Source organism: Hylobates moloch, unplaced genomic scaffold (assembly GCF_009828535.3).
Source record: "Hylobates moloch isolate HMO894 unplaced genomic scaffold, HMol_V3 SCAFFOLD_14, whole genome shotgun sequence".
NCBI classification, from domain to species: domain Eukaryota; kingdom Metazoa; phylum Chordata; class Mammalia; order Primates; family Hylobatidae; genus Hylobates; species Hylobates moloch.
The window spans coordinates 32,493,159-32,516,060 of NW_026652289.1; the positions used below are offsets into that span (position 1 = coordinate 32,493,159).

At 37.8% G+C, this 22,902-nt stretch overlaps 1 protein-coding gene across 2 annotated transcripts in view; it reads left to right on the forward strand.

The window, feature by feature from the left end:
* The window catches only part of CERS3 (ceramide synthase 3), a 141,347-nt gene that overhangs the window by 44,454 nt on the left and 73,991 nt on the right, over positions 1-22,902 (forward strand). For both annotated transcript variants that reach the window (XR_009209833.1, XM_058427931.1), the window contains exons 4-7: positions 8,546-8,660; positions 14,844-14,962; positions 20,522-20,579; positions 21,088-21,138. Coding sequence is in view for 1 of the 2 variants with exons in the window: in XM_058427931.1 (XP_058283914.1) it covers positions 8,546-8,660; positions 14,844-14,962; positions 20,522-20,579; positions 21,088-21,138 (343 nt within the window). In the remaining variant the exon portion in view is untranslated. The remainder of the gene's footprint in view (positions 1-8,545; positions 8,661-14,843; positions 14,963-20,521; positions 20,580-21,087; positions 21,139-22,902) is intronic.

Below are 22,902 nucleotides of genomic sequence, written 5' to 3' on the forward strand. Positions count from 1 at the left end.
TGAAGTGTGATTTAAAGGAAACCTAACCTGCTCAAATATCAACACTCGGGGAATAAACACATTATCTCAGAGTAAATCATGGTCCCGGAAGAGTCCAAGGCAGGGGTGCAGGTGGTAAAATCAGAAGGACACATTTTTATTATTGTTGTTACTTAATTATACACGAACAGATTCCCCACCCCAGCAACATAAGGTCATGATGGGGCAGTATGTCTGTCCTTCTTTAAAGGAGGGTAGGATAGCTGGAGTAACCTATCTGTAGTGACTTACATAAATTGAAGAAGTATTGTTACTAACTGTCCCAAATGGAAATAGTCTTAAAATATGCACATTAGACTTTTTCATCTGAGATCTACTTTGCTCCTAATAATTTGTTCACACATAAAAACAAAAAACAAAACAAAACAAAACCTCTGAAAAACTCTGCTCACAGAGCCTCTGAATCCTTAGGAACTGGGAATCAATCTCATGCCAATAGGCTAGTGTATCTATTTAGGAGAAGTATTTAAACGTAACATGCCTAATATCTGCCTAGGGATACATTCCTTTTATTCTATTAAAATATTAAAAATACAGGGAGATCTGGGATGTCTAGGCTTTTGGCTCCCAGGTAACTGATAGAGTGCTAGACAAAGAGGGGGCCATCTGGGTGTCTGAATGGGTTTGTCTGAAGGCTCAGTTCTGCAATAGTAGCAAACCTAAGGGACTCATTCCCTGGTAATTAACCTAACTTTGAACCATTTACATGGGAGCAGACGTTCATTCTTTTTTCTTCCTCTCAGACTTTTTTTTTTCTATTCCATATCAATAAAATGAAAATTTAGGCAAGCTAGCTGGCAAGCTAATCTCTCAGGGCTAAGACTTACAATTTCCCTTATCTCTTCAGTTCAATTTATCAAATATTTATTGTGCTTCTTTCTTCTCTCCTTTTTCAAAATAGATTTTTAATTAAGTGACTATTTATATTCATCTACACTTTCCTAGATTTATTTGAAAAGGGAAGATAGTACTCAATTAGACAACTGTATTTATATCTACACTCTGTTCTGTTAAATATGTTATTTTTTGGCCAGGCACGGTGGCTCGCGCCTGTAATCCCAGCACTTTGGGAGGTTGAGGCAGGCAGATCACGAGATCAGGAGATCGAGACCATCCTGGCCAACACAGTGAAACCCGATCTGTACTAAAAATACAAAAAAATTAACTGGGTGTGTTGGCACGCACCTGTAGTCCCAGCTATTCACGAGGCCGAGGCAGGAGAATCGCTTGAACCCAGGAGGCAGAGGTTGCAGTGAGCCGAGACAGCGCCACTACACTCCAGCCTGGCGACAGAGTGAGACTCCGTCTCAAAAAAAAAAAAAAGTGGTTTTTTTTTTGTGTGTGTGTGTAAGAGGTAGGTATCCAGTAAAATAAAAATCATTATGTCTGTCCTTGAAATTAACAAAGAGGACTGTAGTTCTCTTTCTTGTTTAAATTAATGATTTTAACAGGTATTTATTCCTGATATCAGCAAGGATGCTATGAATGTGTATATTTATCTACGTGTATACTTACCCATATGCTATTTCTCACATGACCCTCTAGAGAAGAATGTTATGCTTCATTTGGCTTTGAGATTAGTTTTGTTTCCTTACTGTATAAATCTTTGGTTTAATTCTATTTTGCTTTCCCCTCCTAATTTCTTCATTTCTAGCACTTGAGGAGATAGCACTGAGTGAATATATTGAAAACACTACCCTATGAAACTATTTCCAGTTTGTGTTGTTCTAATAGAGAAAAAAATGGATGTTTTCTCCACTAAAATTTTCCAGCTACTAAGTTGGATAAATGAACTAATTCAATTATTTATCTAAAACCCTGTTGTATATATATATACATTTTTTTCTCTCTCTATACACACACACACACACACACACACACACACATATGCTCTCTCTCTTTCTCTGTATCTCTCTCTCTGTCTCTCTCTCTCTCTCTCTCTCTCTATATATATGTCTATATAAGAGCAACCTTTAGTGATTGATGACTTTTTCATTAATTCCTTTTTTTCCCCCATATACTACTCCCATTCCCCTCTCTGCCGTGTTCCGTGTATTTGGTGATCCTTTATTTGTATGACCCAGTAAAACATGTGCTTCATGTACCGGTATCACTTGTTGACATAAATGGTATTGTGCTAAGACCTTTTCTTTCTTCTTTTTTAAAATTTAGCACTATGTTTTATGATCTCTCCACATTGCTCTGTGTACATCTGGTCCATAATTCATTTATTTTTATATGTCTCTGAAATTTAGGGGCCATTTTCAAGAGAACTTAATTCATCTGGAAGTTGGACTGACATACATTTAATCAGATTATCTTAGGAGAGTTTTTATTCAACTTCCGTCGATATAAAAATGAATTTAAGAACTAAATGATCATTCATAACTAAAATTTTCAGCATTTAATTCAACACCAAAATTCTTCTGAAGTCCTAGAATTGACTGACCTGGCAGAAGATAGTACCTTTGTCAGAACTGAAGGAAGAATAGGGAAATCTCATTATTTTAAAAATATCTGCTTTATTGAGGTTTGATTTACATACAATAAAGTTCATCCAAAATTTGATGCATTTTGACAAATGTATACAGTCTTGCAACCATTAACACGATTATGATACAGATTTCTGTCAGCTAAAAAATTCTCTTGTAATGCTTTCAGTTAATACCCTCCCTACCCACTAGCCACCAGCAATCACTAATCTACTTTCTGTCACTATAATTTTGTGTTTTCTAGGATTTCCTTTAAATGAAATCATATAGATTATCGTCTTTTATGTTTGACTTCTTTCATTAAGCTTAATGCTTTTAAGATTTTTTTTCATGTTATGTATATCAGTGATTCCTTTCTATTGCTGAATAGTCTTTCAACATACATATATACTATAACTTATTTATCCTTTAGTTGATGGGAAGAAATTTGTGTTGCGTACAGTTTTAGGCCATTATGAATGAAGTTACTATGAACATTTGAGTACAAGAATTTGTGTGGATATATGCTTTTATTTGTCTTGGTAAAGAGCAAAAACATTTGCTCTTCAAGACACTGTTAGTGTATATCCCTACAATGGAATATTGTTCTGCAATAAAAAGGAATGCACTACAAATACATGCTATGACATGGATGAACCTCAGAAACATTAAGCTCTGTGAAAGAAGCCAGACACAAGTGACCACATATTGTATAATTTCATGTATATTAAATATTCAAAAAGGCAAAGCCATAAAAACAGAAAATAGATTAGTGGTTGCCTATGGCAGGTGCAAGAAGAAACAGAGATTAACAATAGACATGAATGATGGAAATGTTCTAAAGCTGATTCACAGTAATGGTTGTACAACTTAGTAAATTTACTAAGAAGTCATTTGATACATTAAAAATTTGTATACTTGAAAATATTGAATTATATGATATGGAAAATACCTTACTAGTTATCTTTTTAGGAAACATTACTGTAAATAAAATAAAAAGGCAAGCCACAGACTGGGAGAAATTATATGTAAAACATATATCTGATAAAGGACTTAAATTCAGAATATATAAATAATTCAGAACTCAATAATAAAAAGAAATAACTTGGTTTTAAAAATAGGCAAAAGATTTGAGCAAATGCTTCATCAAATAAGATATACAAATAGAAAATAAGCACGTGGAAAGATGCTCAAAATTATTAGTCATTAGGAAAATACAAATTAAAACCACAATGCACTGGATTAGCAAAAATGTCAGAGTAAGAACCTCTGAAAATTCTTTCTTCCATAAAAGCAACCAGAAAACTAGCAAAAATTGTCACAGTCAGTTTTTTTCAGAATTGAGAATCAGCCAAAGGCTTACAGTGATCTAGGGGTTGTTATTTAAGAAAAACAGCAGAATCTTGGAAGGAATAGTAAGCTGTGTGACATTTTTAACTTGCCCTGTTCCCATCTGGCCCTCTCCATCTCGGGACAGCCTTGAAGAACCAATGGCCCACAATTACGGTGGAAACTAGCAGCCTGGCTGCCACTGAAAGGAGCAGAACAGAGTAGAAGCTCCTTCAAAGCTCAGTATCAGAGGGTTGTCATTATCTGACCTGTCTGACGGTTCTCTGGAAGACACTACTCACAATGCTGTCTTTATCTGACCTGACTCAGAGCTCACCCAGTGAAAAAGCCTTTTCCCTGAGGGTGTTTGTCTAAAACAATTAGAGGTAATTGATTAACTTCATAACTGTCTAAGACAGTGGATAACAATTGGGGCAAACAATAAAATAACCAAAAAGCTTAAAAGGAAAACCTAGAACATGAGATGTGCATAGAAGGCTTTGAAAAACTCCAACATATCCTGGGAAATCTAGAAGGCCTGTGTAAGGGTTAGTGCATGTTCATGGCTATCTGTATGCTCAGGAAAGACCTGGGAAGGCCATAAGCTCTCACCTCTGAATGACCTTTAGGCTCTGTGCAAACATTAAGTGAAGGCTAAGGCAGAGTTACTTACTGCCTAGCTAAATGTTGAAGGTGTGCCCCAACATATGCACAGAGCTCCTCAGGAAAGACTGAGAAGCTTATTGGTTCTAAGCATTTAAGGAAATCTCTGTCTAATCATTAGCTGACCACTAAGCTAAACTAATAAAGCCTTCATTGCTCACACATCACAAAGAAGCCTTTACAGATTAATTCAAAAAGGTGACTAAGCCTCACGTCTGTAATCCCAGCACTTTGAGAGGCTGAGGCGGGTGGATCACGAGGTCAGGAGATCGAGACCATCCTGGCTAACACGGTGAAACCCCATCTCTACTAAAAATAAAAAAAAAATTAGCTGGGCGTGGTGGCAGGCGCCTGTAGTTCCAGCTACTCAGGAGGCTGAGGCGGGAGAATGGCATGAACCTGGGAGGCGGAGCTTGCAGTGAGCCGAGATCGCACCACTGCACTCCAGCCTGGGCGACAGTGAGACTCTGTCTCAAAAAAAAGAAAAATGGTGGCTAAGCAAACAAATGGACAATAACAAATAGCAAAAACAACAAACTTTGGGGAGGAGAAATAATCTGATTTTTATAGTTGCCACCTTATAGTATTTAACATGTCCAATTTTCAACAAAAATTTATGAGACATGCAAAGAAACAAAAAATTATGGACTATACACAGGAAATGTAGCAATTATTGCAAGTGTTTCTGAGAAAGCCTAGATAGTGGACTTATTAGACAAAGGCTTTAAGTCAACTATTTTAAATATGTTCAAAGAACTGGCCAGACGCAGTGGCTCACGCTTGTAATCCCAGCACTTTGGGAGGCCAAGGCAGGCGGATCACGAGGTCAGGAGATCGAGACCACGGTGAAACCCCGTCTCTACTAAAAATACAAAAAATTAGCCGGGTGTGGTGGTGGGCGCCTGTAGTCCCAGCTACTCAGAGAGGCTGAGGCAGGAGAATGGCGTGAACCCGGGAGGCGGAGCTTGCAGTGAGCCGAGATTGCGCCACTGCACTCCAGCCTGGGCGACAGAGCGAGACTCCGTCTCAAAAAAAAAAAAAAAAAAGCAACTGCAGAAAAACATGCTTAAGAACTAAAGGAAAGCATGAAAACAATGTCTCACCAAATCAAGAACATGAATAAAGTAATTGAAACTATAAATTATAACAAAGAACCAAATAGAAGTTCTAGGTTTGAAAACTACAGTGACTGAAATCAAAATTTCATGAGAGAGGCTCAGTAGCATATCTGAGCAGGCATAAGAAAGAGTCAGCAGTGTGAGGAACAGCAAAATAAAAGAGAATGAAGAAAAATAGTCTTAGAGACTTGAATACCAACACACACATAATGGGAATTCCAGAAGGAGAGAAGAGAATAAACAGGACCCCAAAAATGTGAAGAAATAAATGGCCAAAAATTTCCCTGAATTCTGAATCTGTATATCCAAAAAGCTAAACAAACTCCCAGTATGATAAATTTAAAGAGAACTACGTCTACATATGTCATAATCAATTTGTCAAAAGCCAAAAAGAAAGAATCTTGAAGGTAGGAAGAGTGGAGCAACTCATCACATACAAGGAATTCTCATTATGATTAGGAATTGATTTCTCATCAGCATCTATGTAGGCCAAAGGCAGTGGAATGACACATAAAAAACGCTGAAAGAGAAACACTGTGAACCAAACAAAACTCTCCTTCAAAATGAAAGAGAAATTAAGACATTCTGAAATAAACAAAAACCAAGAGAATTAATTACTAGCAGGCCTAGCATACAAAAAGTTTGAAAGTCCTTCAGACTGAAATGAGAGTACACAAGACAGTAACTCAAATCCACATGAAGAAATAGCACCAGTAAAGGTAACTACGTAAGAAAATAAAATGATAGTATAAGCATTTTTTTTGTTTGTAACACTTTGTCCTATCGGATTTAAAAGGCAATTGTATAAAACAATAATGTAAATCTGTGTTGATCAGAGCACAATTTATAAAGATGTAATTTGTGACAGGAGCACAAAGAAGGGGAAGGGGAATGGAGTTTCTTAACTCTATTGAAATTAATTTGATATTAATCTGAAGTAAGATGTTATAAATTAATATGTCAATTATAATCCCCAAGTGAATCACTAAGAAAATAACTTTTAAAATAGTAAAAAACCAAAAAGACAAGAGCATTAAAATGGTACATGAGAAAATATCTATTTAACACAAAATAAGGTAGTGATGGACAAATAAACAAAAGGGCATAAGATATATAGAGAACAAATAGCAAAATGGCAGACATAAATCCTATTTTATCAGCAATTACTTTAAATGTAAATGGATTAAATACTTTAATTAAAGGCATAGATAAAATAGTTAGGAAAACATGATCCAACTATATGTTGTCCACAAAAGACACCTGTTTATTTAAAGACACAAATAGGTTGAAAATAAAAGGATGGAAAAAGATATACCATGCAAACAGTAACTACAAGAGGACTGGAGCAGCTGTACTAATATCAGACAAAATATAATTTGATAGATTTCAAAATTGTTACTACAGACAAAGGACATTTTATAATAATAAAAGGGTAAATATGTCCAGATGATATAACAATTATGAACATATACACACTTAGCAACAGAGTTCCAAAATACGTGAAGTAAAAACTGACAGAATTAAAGCACAATCAGACAAGTCAACAATAATAGTTGTAAACTTCAATACTCACTTTCACTAATTGATAGAAGAGCTAGGCAGAAGATTATCAACAGGGAAATAGAAGACTTGAACAATATTGTAAACCAACTAGACCTAACAAACATCTATAGAACACTCTACTCAACAACACCAGAATACACATTCTTCTCACATGCACTAAGAACATTCTCCAGCACGATCACATATTAGGCTCTAAAAGAAGTCTCAATAAATGTGAAAGGATTTAGATAGAAAGTATGTTTTCCAACTACAGTGAAATGAAATTAGAAATCAATAACAGCCAGGCACAGTGGCTCATGCCTGTAATCCCAACACTTGGGGTGGCTGAGACAGGAGGATCACTTGAGGCTAGGAGTTGGAGACCAGCCTGGGCAACATAGCAAAATGCTCATCTCTTAAAAAATAAGAAATCAGTAACAGAGAGAAATCAAGAAATTAACAAATACATGTAAATTAGATAACATATTTCTAAATAACCAACCAGTCAGGGAAGAAATCACAAGGTAAATTTGCAAGTACTTGAGATGAATGAAAAAGAAAATGCCATACTAAATAGAATGCAGCAACAGCAGTGTTTGAGGGGAAACTTATAGCTGCAAACACCTATATTTAAAAAGAAGAAAGACCTCAAATCAATAATGTAAACTTCCACCTTAACAGACTAGAAAAATAAAATCAATCTAAATTTAAAGCAAGTAGAAGATAGGAAACAATAAAGATTATAGTGGAAAATCAACAAAAACCACTACACACCCAGTAGAATTGCCAAGGCTGACAGTACCATGTGTTGGCGGGGATACGGGCTAACTGGAACTCTGACACAGTATTGGTGGGAATGCAATACAGTACAGCTACTTTGAAAAACAACTTGCCAGTTTTTTATAAAGTTAAATGTATACTTGCCATACCACCCATCAATCCTATTCTTACGTATTTGCCCTAGAGTTGTGCCATTTTTTCATATGTTAGAACTTGAAATGGGAATGTAGTAATTTCTTTAAGATAATAACACCAAATAAAACATTTTCTAACAAAATTCCTATTTATTTTAATCCCCGGGAGTCTTTAAAATTCTAAGTAGAACAGCTTATTCTAATTCCTAAATCTTATCTATAAATATATTTGGATTAACATAAAATACATTTTAGAATTGTGCAAGTTTTTTTTTTTAAATTATTGCCTTTTTGTATGGACTGAAACTTTTCTGTTTTGAGAGACAGATTTTGGCTGTAGGTAGCCCCAGTGGCAACATAAACGAATGATTGATTTCTTTAGAAACCTAAAGTTACAGCTTTAGTTTTCTGGTGTCATTGTGGATTTATTCTTAGATTTTGAACTTTTTTTCTTTTCATATTTTTGTAGATTTGTTGCTTCACCTCTAGCAAAATCATTTGGCATTAAAGAGACAGTTCGAAAGGTTACACCAAATACTGTCTTAGAGAATTTTTTCAAACATTCCACAAGGCAACCATTGCAAGTAAGTACAAATTCTTTGCTTTTCGATTTAAAAATCTTCTTTCTTAATGGTTCAGTTATCTATAGCTTACCTTGTGTGTGCAAGAAATCTAGTTGATCAGCAAATGATTTGGATTCATTTGGATTTATTATTTCTTTGTTCTGTTGACAGGTTTAGAACATCCCAAGTATGATACATATGATATTATAAAATTACAAATGTTAACAGTTGAACTATTGTATTTAACTATAGTGTTACGCACTAATGATCAGTGCCATAATTTCGGCATAAAGGTCAACATTTAATTTTTAATGGTCGAATATATACAAAGTATACAGATGAAGAAATGTAATTGTTAGGGCAGAGAAGCCCATATGTGACACTTTTGATGATTATGGCATCATCAAAATACATTACACACATTATGAAAATGTTCATTGGGGTCGCTTTCATGAGTAGGACTGTTATTTTATTCAAAGCCTCAACATACTCAGAAATATGCTGTGCCCCTCACTACTCTCCAGAGAGAATTTCTAAGACAGTCACGCCTCTCTTCACAATATCAAGTTTCCTTCATTTATGTTGTAGTGCACTGCATACTTAAATACATTCAGAAAAAGAAAAAAATTTTTAATCTAATAGTTAAAAAAATAATGTCTAAGTAAGTCTAGTGTTCACTCCAGTTTTATTATATTTCCAAAGTTAAAATGACAGATGAAACAAAACTTCTCCAAAAGTGATACAACCTCTATGATGAATACAAACAGCTATCCCCAGTAATTTTAAAATCCAAGTACATATGCTAACACAGTTCTAGGATAAATAGATTTTTGAGGGTCCTGAACTTTATTTGCTGAATTAAGTTGCCTCTACTATGACAGTTGCTCTAATTTGTTCCTCGTGGTTTCTCTGCACATGAAAGCACATTGAGCTTTGGCCACCTTGCGTGAGATGTGGTGTCAAGTGAGGGCTGCCCTCAGCTCCTGTATTTGACTGCTTTTGTAACCTAGGGGTAGTCTGACAAGCCGTCTTTATAGGTTTTTTATTCCCATGTGCTTTAAACAACTGCCGTCATTCATCTAAATCCTTTTGTTACCACTGGTGATAAGAATACCTAAGCATCCCTTTATATGTTTCAAACAGGAAATTATTTAGCTGTGTTTAAAAAAAATAGAGTTCTTTCTGGGACCTTTATTATCCTCCTTTGTTTGGGAACAACTAACTTTAGTAATACTTTGTATAAAATGGGAAGAACAGTGCTATAATACCAATTTGTTGCTATACTTGCTATTGCTAAGAGCTTCTAGTCAGCTTTTCAGGATATTTAAAATTATCTAGAAAATTTGGCACTTAAGAGCTTCTCTGCTATGGAGAAAAAATGTCCATGTGACAAAGGAAAACTAAGGATAGCTGAAAAGGTTTATAGGGTGGTAGTCTGTCTTTTTCGTGATTAAGATGAGGAAACTTAAGGCCCAGCCAAAGGGAAATGAGTGGTCGTGCTGCTAATGAGTGGCTGAATCCAAAGCTAGAACCTGGCCCATACTTCCAGTCCTGTAACCTTTCCACCATGCTACAGTGAGTTCTTTATCTGTAAATGGAATGTTAAAGATATATTTTAAAGACTGTGGTGCTGTCTTTATAGTAATTATTCTAACTCAACTGACATTACAGTATGGTTTAATAAAGACAGAATTTTCACATTTGCATCCAGTAAGAGGAAAAAAATAGTGGCTGGGCGCAGTGGCTTACGCCTGTAATCCCAGCACTTTGGGAGGCCGAGGTGCACGGATCACGAGGTCTGGAGATCGAGACCATCCTGGCCAACATGGTGAAACCTGTCTCTACTAAAAACACAAAAATTAGCTGGGCTTGGTGGTGAGTGCCTGTAATCCCAGCTACTTGGGAGGCTGAGGCAGGAGGATAGCTTGAACCAGGGAGTTGGAGGTTGCAGTGAGCCGAGATTGTGCCACCACACTCCAGCCTGGTGACAGAGTGAGACTCCATCTAAAAAAAAAAAAAAAAAAGTCATATATCACCCCCAAAGTGTTAGCTTCATCTATTGAACCAAAAAGGTGAAGGAATATAAAATTCCTAAATTATATTGCTCTGAGATTAAAAAACTGAGGCAGTATTTGTATAGTATATCAAGATAACAATAATTTGGCCAGTAAAATGTCCGTAGCCTAAAAGCACTAGGACTTAGGAAGATAGACTGTAATACAGGAGGAGAGAGTTCATGACTTAATAGGAATTGCAGATACAGAAACAAGCTCATCTCACATACCTACCACATTAACCTGGCCAGTGTCCTACAGATAGCACTTTGCTTAATTATGGCTGAGGTAATAAGTTGCTGGGTGGATGAAAAACAGTTTTGTACTGATTGAAGATTAGGGTATTACCACTAAAAAAAGTATTCAAAACCTAAAACAGTAGAATATTGCATTGGTAATATTTGTAGTAACACCTGACTTGATTGAAACAATTAAGTACACAGACCCAAGGATGCTGCTTCAGCAGCTATAGACTGCACCAGTAAAACAAAACACTTCCATGCATATGACATCGACTGTGGGCTGGTTAGCACAGAAGGGCATAACATGGTATTGATGAGGCCTAAAATACTATACACATGAGCCTCCAGTGAGAGTTTTGGTCTGTGATATTGCACAGTTCTCTTATGATTGTATCTATGCAGGTGTGTGTCTGATATGTGTGTGTGTGTGCGTATCAAGAACAACTTCCAGATGTTTGGGGTAAGACCAACAACTCTGACCAACGATCAATTATAGTGCTATATAGGTAACATGTAGTGACAGTGGAACTTATTGTTTAGCCCTTTCCCTTAGCAAAATAAAAAATAATTATATATATATATATGAACTGATGCAGAACAAGTAAGTTCTGGAAGAGATCTGAAGAAAACGTGGCACTGTGAGACTGACCTCAAGCCAGTTACTACACTCAGTAAAGGTATTCCAGTGTGCTAGCTTGAGTCATTCATAGATTCAAACATTTTTAGAGCAAAAACCTCTTCGAGTGCAATTTATTGTACAGGTGAGACATGTGAGAGCCAAAGAGGTAGGGTGACTCCTCCACTGGCACAGAGGGTTCCCTTTTCAGTCCAGAGGCCAGGTCTCTTGGCCCCATTCAGCACTCCTCCTTTAGGCCATTCGACCTCTCCTTGAGGCTGTGCCTGAGAGAGACATTTCCTGCATGTTCCAACCCACTTCTGAATGTTCACAGCAATAGGTAGTGTAGAGGCTAAAATACAAATTGTGAGGACAGACCATCTGGGTTTAGAGCCTGGCTCTGTCACAGACTTTGTGTGTGGAGACGGACAGATTAAACTTCCCATGCCTCAGTTTCCTCTTCTGTGAATTGAGCATAATTATATTGCTTATCTCATAGGGCTCTTGTGAGGATCAAATTGAGTTAATACATATAAAGTGCTTAGAATGGTGCCTGGCACATAGTAGATGCTCAGCAAAGGTCAGCTATTATTATTTATACCATTAACTTTGTGCCTATCATGCACTGACTTCCAAAGGAGCATGTTTAAGCATGTCTTCCTAACTCAAGGGAATTGTCACTTTGTTTCTTAATCATGCTTGTTTTTGCTCCCATGACATCTTGCACTATTTTCTGATCATTACAGATGGTCAATAAATGCTTCATGTTTCACACATTAATTCAAGAAAACACTTTTAGACACTTTTGTTTGCAAGGAGTTTTCTCTCTCAATAATACCATAGTGCATGAGGCCAGTATTGACAAGACTGACTTCCAACTAGATTCTTCTGTCTCCAAAATAGAAAGAAAAAGCTTCGAATCATAAACAGTTGCTGTCTTCTATATATGTTTATTAATAATTCATTGGGCAATTATTTGTAGAAGTCATTGGATAATAAAATGGGGTTGTTCTAAGATCTGAGAACATTACAGAATAAAGACAAGGACTTTAGTTTGTTTTGCTCACTACCGAATCTCCCACACCTAGATGGTGCCTGGCACCAGTGCTTAGAGACTCTTTAAATCCTTTCAAATGAATGAATGACTAAAACACTTGAAATAGTAAAGCTAGGCCCAGAGCCCCTTCTGTCCGAGCACACGGAGTATAGTGCAGCAGCATGCCAGAATATGTCCTGCTGTGCACCAACGAACAGAATTTGAATTGTATTCTCCATTTTGGGGGTCTGTTCGTGTTTGCAAATTATGTTAAAAGTAAAGGAATACTTTTTTCTTGAATGATCTGTAGTCCATGGTTTCCTTTCTGTGTTTGGTCATAAAAATCTCTAGCACTGACACAGCACTCAATAGTTTCATTAGCACATTCCAATCCCTTGGTCCTCAAATCATCCCTCGGAGGTGGGTAGCAAACATTCTCTTAATATCCCATTTTCCATGGGGGTCAAAGTGCGGTGCTTACGCCTACATAGCTAGGAGGTAGCAGAACTGGATCTTCTGTTTTCAGCTTCCTGCCCTTCCTACCATATCCGATTGCTTTGACACTGCAGTGTTCTTTCCTTCCCTCAAGGTAACATATGAGATAATCTAGCAGAAGCTATCCGGCTGGTCACAGACTTTTGGGTATTCAGCCATCTGGCTCACAGGCAGGCTTTATTTGGCCCTCACAATATTCATCCACAATTGGTTTAAATTTACTTTGAGGGGTTGGTCAACATTTTTAAAAACATAGTGATTTCTCATCAAAATCCTGGGTCTGCACGTTTTCTCTGGAAGCGTCAGCCATCTGGCTTGGTCATACCTGGCCTTTTGGGACATGATATGTGCTTTTCTGCCTGCTGTATCCATTCAGCTCCCACTTCTTTCCTCAGCACCAAAGCTGAGGGTCAGTTTTATGCCATTTTATTTTTCACAAAATGGAATTAAGAGGAAATGGAAATGTTTATTTATTTATTTATTTATTTGTTTGTTTGTTTGTTTATTTATTTATTTAGAGATGGAGTCCTGCTCTGTCGCCCAGGCGGGAGTACAGTGCCATAATCTCGGTTCACTGCAACCTCCGCCCCCAAGGTTCCAGCAAGTCTCCTGCCTCAGCCTCCTGAGTAGCTGGGATTACAGGAGCCTACCACCACGCCCAGCTAATTTTTGTATTTTTAATAGAGATGGGGTTTCACCATATTGGCCAGGCAGATCTCAAACTCCTGACCGCCTTCTCGGCCTCCCAAAGTGTTGGGATTACCAGCATGAGCCACCACACCCGTCTGGAAATATTTCTTATTCTTACTTGGGAAATAAAAAATCAAGAGGGCTGGCATTTTTCATGAGCATATTTCTTTGTGGACGTGGAGAAGGTTACCATAGGTTTAAAGTACAAAACATGCCTGTGTTAAAATCCCACTGTGAAACAGAACTGGTCCATTCGGTCATTTATGTTTCTTGTCTGGCTTGGGTAGACCTTCGAATTGGTAACATTTGAGCGAATCTATCATTCATATTGTTTCCAAACCTGTTCAAAATGTTAAAGGTTTCATTGCATGGTAGCATAAAAAAAAATCATAGCCTACAACTTCTACTTCCCAAAAGAGAAGCAATCATCATCATCATATTTTGCAATTGTTATTTTTGTTATTGAAATTATTTTGGATTAGTTTGAAATAGGCTCTATATATAATTAAATGTAAAAGTGGATGGCTAACACCAGTTTGAGTGTTTCCTGCATTATCTTCTGGAGCTGTCAAAAGATCATGTGAAATAACAAAATGCACTAGCCTAAGTTCTCATCCACACTTTGCTACTAATTTTAGGTTTTGGACAAGTCACTAAAGTTCTTGGGGCTTCAGTTCCCCATAGGAAAAATGAGGAGATTGGATTTTATTGGATTTGATTTAAACTATGCTACTCTACCTGGCGCCTAGGAAGTCCTAAGCACATTTTAGCTGAACAAGTGAGTTCACACATGCAGCTTGAATGCTGGATTGCTGCCAAATTATGGAGACTTGATCTTTCTCAGTAACTTAGAGAGCTGGTATAGTAACATTTTGTTTTTTGGTGTGTGTGCGTGTGTGCGTGTGTGTGATTCCATAAGCAAAAGAGGTAAATTCCCTGGCTCCAGGTCTCATGACAGAATTTCTCTCATCCCCAGTACCGAAGCTCTTGTAACTCAATCTCCGTCTCTTGTCTGCCTGCCAGTATGACTCTGTTCTTTATCACTCATTTATTTGTTTCATCCCTTTTCAGACTGATATTTATGGACTGGCCAAGAAGTGTAACTTGACGGAGCGCCAGGTGGAAAGATGGTTTAGGAGTCGGCGGAATCAAGAGAGGCCTTCCAGGCTGAAGAAATTCCAGGAAGCTTGGTAAGGAGGATGGGCTGAGCTTTAGGAATGCTGCCGTCCTATCTGGAGCAGAGTGGTCCTTGCAGAGAGAATACTGCTGGGGCAGCAGAGGGAGAGTTCAGACCCAGCTCTGTCACCCACTGATGTGGTGTTTTAGGCTCCTCACACATTTGCCTTCTCTGCTTCCTCCACTCCTTTATAAATCAAGTAAGCTCTGAACTCTATTTATCGGGCCTCCTGAACCAGAATAGGTTCAGACAGACTCCCACACTATGAACTCTCTAAGATGAACAGGAGAGGTTATGTACTCAGCCTGAAACCCAGAAAAATCATAAAAATGTCTTAACTGGTGTTTCTCTTTTCTTAGGGTCAGGGCTGGCCCTAGGTCACCAGACTTTATCACCTGTGTCCAACCATCATAATTGTAGGAGCAGAGAATGTCTGCGAGGACGTGTGTTCCCTCTCAGAACACTGAGAAGGCCCTCTGTGTGGCGTGGCTCATGACCTCAGCCCTCCTGTGGGGTGCACAGCCCATCCTCTTGGTTTCCAAGGAGGCTTGGCAGGAGGATCAGGCTGGGCTGGGACATCAAGTGGGGTTTTACTGGAGCTGGCTACTTTGAGTCCATTCTGAGGGCAGGGAGATTGCATCGGATTTATTTTTAGTTTCATTTGAGTTCTGCTTTTTTTTTTTCCCCCTCCTATAGGATATCGTAATACTTTAGGTCACTCTTTTGTGGCAGAAACTGACACTTGTGCAAAAAGTGGTGAGCCAGGCCATTGCTCTCACTTTGTTTCCTCTTCTTTGTATCCAGACAAATGTGTCTGAGTTGGGTTGTGTTCAATGCCACATTGTATGCACCGGCAGTGCTCCCTCTTCCTGCCTGATTCTTAAGGCCCTCCCTCACATTGCCTAGTGACTTCCACCAGATATTTTTGTTTTGAAGGTGAAATGAATAAGGGAGCTGATGTAAGACTCTCAAATAAGCAAACAGAGGCTGTAGAAGGCTAAACTTTAATAACTTCCTTTAATCCATCTATACATTCCCTATCCTATAATCCAGCTGTGAAACTGGGTGATGTTTAGAGGGATGGACCCATTCTTCAGGATGTCTCCAAACACTCACTTCTCACCACAGGCTTCCACTGCCTTTCTCACAGCAGCTTGAGGTGTATGACCTTGTTTGTTTTCTAACCAGCATCTGTCTGGTTTTTAGGTCTTGAAAGTTTGGTAAATATAATATAGAGTTGCTGCTGAGGTCAGATTGGCACAAGCGTACCTCTCTAACCATCAGCACAAAACAGTACAAGATGGAGCTGATCTTATGTTACATCCTCCTTTTTCTTGCTCTCATTCATTCATTCTTGCTAACAGATGATTCTTAAATAAAGACCCCAAGCAGGAACTAATTCTCTACCTCTGAGCTGAATCATATTTTAATAAAATTCTCTGGCATTTTTTTTATATATTATAGTGCCTTACAGGTTATAATTGTTTGATCCATCTGGGTGTGGTGGCTCACGCCTGTAATCCCAGCACTTTGGGAGGCCGAGGTGGGTGGATCACGAGGTCAGGAGATCAAGACCATGGTGAGACCCCGTCTCTACTAAAAATACAAAAAATTAGCTAGGTGTGGTGGTGGGCGCCTGTAGTCCCAGCTACTCAGGAGGCTGAGGCAGGAGAATGGCATGAACCCGGGAGGCGGAGCTTGCAGTGAGCTGAGATCATGCCACTGCACTCCAGCCTGGGCGACAGAGCGAGACTTTGTCTCAAAAAAAAAAAAAAAAATGGTAATAATAATAATAATTGTTTGATCCTTCTGCCAATGATGTGAGACAGTCAGAGAAGGTGGGGCTATCCTGTTTCAATGAGAAACTGCACATCTGCCTAGTTTAAGGGTCTCTTAGGTGTTTGAATGGCTGTTGCATTCAGATCTTCTGACTCCTATTCTGATACTATTTCTTGTTCTATCATACTGCCCCTGGCACCTAATGCTTACCTCCCAGCAAGCAGAGGATCCTTAAATTGAGTAATATTTGGGCATCTGGCCATGTCAGTAAGCCTACTAAAATTCTTCCAGAGTTCATGCTGGAGAAGGGAATTTTGAGTTACCCTTATCAATCAGTCAGGCAATGCAGAGGTACAGGTTAGTAGTATCTTTTCTGTGCATAGCACTGTCCTAGATTTTGTGGCGTTCTAGATTTTAAGAGGGGAGTAACGTGTGAGTCTTGGTTACCGGCCTTAAACAGCGAATTAGGGAGGCCAGATTATCACACATAAAACCGTAACATCTATTGTCGCGCCACCCCAGTGGCACGTGGGAGTGTACACCAGCAGATGCAACATCATGTTTAGATGTGTTGTGGGAATTTAGAGGTGATGGCATCAGCATGGCTGGAGAAGTTAAAGAAAGGCTTTCTAGAGAAGGGAAGACATAGGTTAGACCTTGAAGAATGGGTCAGATTGCCAAAAGGAAAGAAAGCAGGTTCGAGGCAGTATTTTCAAGTAAAGCAAAGACACAAAGCAGGAAATTATGCAATATATTCAGGACACAGTAAGTGGGCCCACGAATAAAATTTAAGCCTTATCTTATTCTTTAGCAATGTCACATGTTTATTCTAAGTTAAAAGTTATTATGGACTAGATAAATAGACTAAACCTAGTGCCACGCTGTTTAATTGTACAGGGACTCTGCTTTTTAAAAATCAGCTGTGGGATGTGCTACAGAAATCATAGCATGAGGTACCTAACCTCAAGCCTTTTGAAAATCTCCGGGCACTTATTTCTTAACACCATCTCCCAAGATTACTTTCCAACAGGCAAAGATTCCTTTGTAACATCCAGATGGATGAGCCCCCAGGCACCTTGAGTTCAGTGTATGCATTCCTTGGTGACTTTCTTTCATGGTGACCCTTGTGCCCTATTCCACAGCATTCAGGATTTTAATACATAATGGGTCCTTTTGTTTTAAAAAGATCAAATTCCACATTAGCTGACCACTTTTTCATTTTAAAATACAGATTTCCACCTAGCAATAAGAAAGAACTCCAAGGCCTTAGGTATCCAGGTAGAACTCAGTGTGGGAGAAAGGGCTCTTCCCGGCTGGGCGGATGCGGCCTCACCCTCGTCTGACCCGTGCAGTCCACGGCCCACTCTATGCAGCGTCCCCAGCACGGGCCTCCCATCTGGCCCCGGCAGTGTCTCTCACCACTCTGCCCATTCCCCACTGGCTGCACCCTGCAGTCCCTCCTTTCACTATCACCATTGTTACCCAACCAATTCGTTTCTGAATGGTTTTTCAGTGGGTTTTCTCCCCTCCCACATTTATGTTTATCTCATTCTTTCCTGGAAAAAAATAAAAGAAGTTTTACTCTTAGGTGAAACTAGTGAAATGACATTGACAAGGACATTATCATTCATCTTTTCAGTGAAGTGCAGCAATTCTCAAATTTTTCGGTGTCAAGACCCCTTGGTCTCTTAAAAACTCTTGAAAATCCCAAAGAACATCTGTGTGTGTTATACCTATTGGTATTTACTGTCTTCGAAGTTAAAACTGAGATATTTATCAAACAGAAGACTCCACAAGCGCACGTTTCATCAGTGCAATTTCATTCAGAGCAATACTGTGATCACATGTCACATGACCTCACTTGTGAGAGAATGAGAGGAAAAAAAGCAAATAATGTATTAGTATTATTATGAAAATATTCTGACCTCAGGGTTCCCTGGCACACACTTTGAGAATCCCTTGTTTAGGGCTTCTCTGAGTAGGATTTGTCCAGAAACATGTGAGACTTGGCTGCACTCTTGGATCTGAGTATTACTCCTCAAACTTGGGTAAGTTTTGTGATCTCTCTTAGCTTTGATTTCCTTTAGGAAATTGGCTGTTAGCAACAGTCTGTAAGAAAGGACTAATTATAGCATAGGCTTCATAATCTTGTGAAAACAAAAATGTGATAGCACATGTATGCTTAGCACTGTGCCTGCCGGAGTTGAGAAATCAATAAATGCTTGGGAAATAAACACAAGGAGAGCACCGACACTTTTGGCTTCATTTGTGGGTTGGCTGGCCTTATCATCTCCTCTTTTGTGGGTTGTGTTTGGACAAGATAATCCACGGAGCCAAGGAAATGCTCTCAGCAAATAAAATGAGTGCGGTAAAGTTTCAACGTTCATTTTGTAAAATGTCTTTTGGATATTTTTATGGTTCAGCTTTTTGAGTATCGAACCCTACTTTTTTCTCCTATCAAAACAAGCCATGAAGAAAGACTGTCGTCTGGCTTAGGGGAAATGATAACGTTTAGGAAACACTCCTTGATGCAGAGTCCAAAGACCTGCACTTTAAGTTGCAGCTTTCCTCCTTCTTAGCTACATGAGCTGGGGAGATGGCCTCATTTTTCTGGGTCTGATTTTACTTTACAAAATGGGTATATATCTATGTTCCTATGTCCTACCTATCTTACAGGTGTGTCAAGGAAAGCACTGTAAGGCCTTACACAAAGATAAGAAAACATCTTATTTTAATATTATTATTTCTCCAGCAATCATTAGATAAAATAGACATAATTTTAAAAAACTTTTTATCTGGAATGTTGCAAGCATATATTAAAGTAGAAAGACTGCATAATGAATTAAGTGTGTTATTACCCATCACCAGCTTCAGTTGATCAACTCAAGGCCAATCCTATGTCCTCTCTATCCCCACTACACCTCTCCCCAATCACAGATAGGTTTGGAAGCAAATATCAGACACTATTATTTCATTCATACATATTTCAGCATGTATCTGGAAAAGGTAAGAACTCTTTATCTGTTATTTCATTCATACGTATTTCAGCATGTACCTCGAAAAGATAAGAACTCTTTATTTTCAGCATAATCGCAATATCAGTATCTTATGATTTTTTATTTAATAAAAGATTTTTACTTAATAATAGCAAATATTCAGTGTTTAGATTTCCCTGATTGTCTCATAATTTTCTTTACAGTTTCTTGATTTGAATCAGGATCTAAATAAGATCCATTCATTACAATTTTTTTATGTGTCTTTCCAGTCTCTTAGTCCACAGGTCTTTCTCCATGTATGAGGAAAATCTTTTCTTTCAAAACCTGCTTTTAGGGGAAAAGAGTAAAGTCTGGCCACATAAAAACCTTTTAACTGGGAATTAAATGGGGATAAGAGAAATAATTAGACTAATTAGTTTCCTTCTTGATAATACTAATATCAACCCACTGTTTATTGTGTGCCTGGAACTGGGCTAGCCATTATCATCAGAATAATGGCTACCATTTATTGTTGCTTACTTTATGCTAGGCTTGTTATCACAGATTTTCAGTTCTTTTCACATTTTGAGGTAATGTTCTTATTCTCATTTTACAGATAAGAAAGTCAGGCCTTCTGAGGTTAAATGATTTACCTAAGGTTGTAGCCATCTAATAAGTGGGGCAGAGCCAGGATAGAAACTTTGATTTGTCTGACTCCAGAATGTGTGTTCTTTGTAAACTCTGCCATACCCAATCATTTTCTCCTCAAATCTCAGTTACCTTTACAAAGGAGTAAAGATTTTTCTTTCTTTTGGCAGCTGGAGATTTGCATTTTACTTAATGATCACTGTTGCTGGAGTTGTATTTCTTTATGATGTAAGTTATCTTTTTATATCTTTGGAATTTGTCTTTAATTTTTGAAATTCTTGTCTGTGAATTCCTTTAGGGTATAGTACTTTCAATAAGATAACCAGTTTTAGAGATTTCTTTCAAGATTCAAGATTTGTCTCAAATATTGCTACAGATATCTCAAGACTTTTTTATTGCTACAGAAGCAATAATATAATTGGTGTAGAAATAATTTGGTTCATACAGTTACTTGTTTGAAACAATTTCCTCTATGAGACAGCACTATTTACTTATCTTAGATTCACTACTAGTGAATTTCACAGAGGTGTTATATAGGAATATGCAAGAAATACTCTGCAGAGGGAGAAATACATGCAATAGAAGCAAAAGAATATGGCAAAGGGCAATTTCCTGTGCATCTTTGCCTGCTGTAAATGACATAAGGAAGAGCTTAGGTTTTCTGCCAAAATTGGCCTTTGACACCAACAAATTTACTTCTCATTTGTTGGCTCTTTTTTTCTTTTTCTTCTTTCAGAAACCTTGGCTGTATGACCTATGGGAGGTTTGGAATGGCTATCCCAAACAGGTAAGGCCCCTCTAACGTATTCCTCCCTTTACTTCAACCCCAAGATCCCTCAAATTATCTCCTTAGTTAGGTCTTGGTCCCCTGCTACTCTTTGTTCACTACTATGTCATCTCTGGCACTTTTTCTACTTGAGCTTCCTCATCCTTATTGACCCTCATTTGTCTCATTCCTTTAGTTTGTTTACAGTTAATGTAATTACATATTTGGGTTTAAATCTACTATCTTACTATTTATTTTTTACTTGTACCACCTGATGCATTTTCTTTTGTACTCCCTTCTTGCTTTTCTATGGGACAGTCAAGTAATTTAAAAAAAATACTATTCTTTTTCATCCCTTATATTGACTTTTCGGTTACACATGCTTTTGTTCTTCTAGTAATTATCTTAGACATTATATATATATAATGTATATGTCCTTGACTTATTACAGTCTGATACAAATCGGTGTTCTTACCTCTTTCCACTCACTGAAAGGTAATTAGAATACACCATACACCCTCCTCCTTCAAATATTTAAAACCTCAGAAGTCATTGCTATTATTGTTTTGTAAATCTGTCAAGTTACCCTTTTTGTGCTATTCCTTGCTTCCTATATTTCCATGTTTCCATCTGGGATTATTATCCTCCTGGCTGAAGGAGTACCTTTGCTATTTTTTTTAATGGTAGGTATGCCAGATTTTGTTTGTCAGAAAAATGTTATATTGCCTTTGATTTTTAAAGGATATCTTTTCTGGGTATAGAATTCTAGATTAGCAGTTATTTTCCTTCACTTCAAATGATGTTATTTCATTGTTTTCTAGATCTCATCAGTTCTAAAAGAATTCAGCTGTCACTTTTAGTTTTGCTTCTTTGAGCATAATACCTTTTTTCTCTTTTTGGCTAATTTTAATATTTTGTCTTGTCTTTCAGTTTTATTATGATATACATAAATGTGCTTATCTTTGAAATTATCCTGCTTAATGTCTGTAGAACATCTTGAATCTGTGACTTGATGTCTTTAGTCAGTTTTGGAAAATTCTTAGCCATTGCTTCTGTTCCATTCTCTTTCCAGACTCCTCTGAAATTCCAGTTATAAATGTGCTAATATACTAGACCTTTACACTAGGCCCTATGTCTTTTGCTTTAAAGAATATTTTCCATTCTCTTGCCTCTCTGTGATTCAGTCTGTTGAGAGACAATTCTACACAAGTCTCTTGCATGCTGTGAATTCAAGCATGACTGCTTTTTGTTTTAGATGATCTTTTCAAGGATGTTTGTATAGCAAACAGCCGTAGGAGATAGAGATAATGTCTCCCTCTGGAGGTAAGAGTAGGCAAGTTATTGTCTGTTATAAAAGGTCAGGTTCTCTAGCTCAGGGTTCCTCTCTTATAACACAACCCACGATGTGTGTAGTTATCATCTGACCTTTAGCCCTATGGGGATTGGGGATGGAAGGATTGGCCCAAATAGCAGTAATGGCTACTGCTATTACTGTGAGTCATAAACTACCTGCTGTCTACCAAGGTGTCTACTATCTTCTACCAGCATTCATGGAACTTGTGGCAAACTAACTTGTTAGCTTGCAACTAGGGTAAAATGTCAGACACTTCACTATTCTGGATATTTTCTACTTTCCTGTTGTCCAGTTCACTGGACTTTTCTTAAGCCATGTCTAATCTACTATTCAACACATCTTTTGAGTTCTTAATTTCAGTAATTATATTTTTTGATTCCCAAATTTTTATTTTATTTTTTAATGGATCCCAGTTCTCTACTGAAATTTTC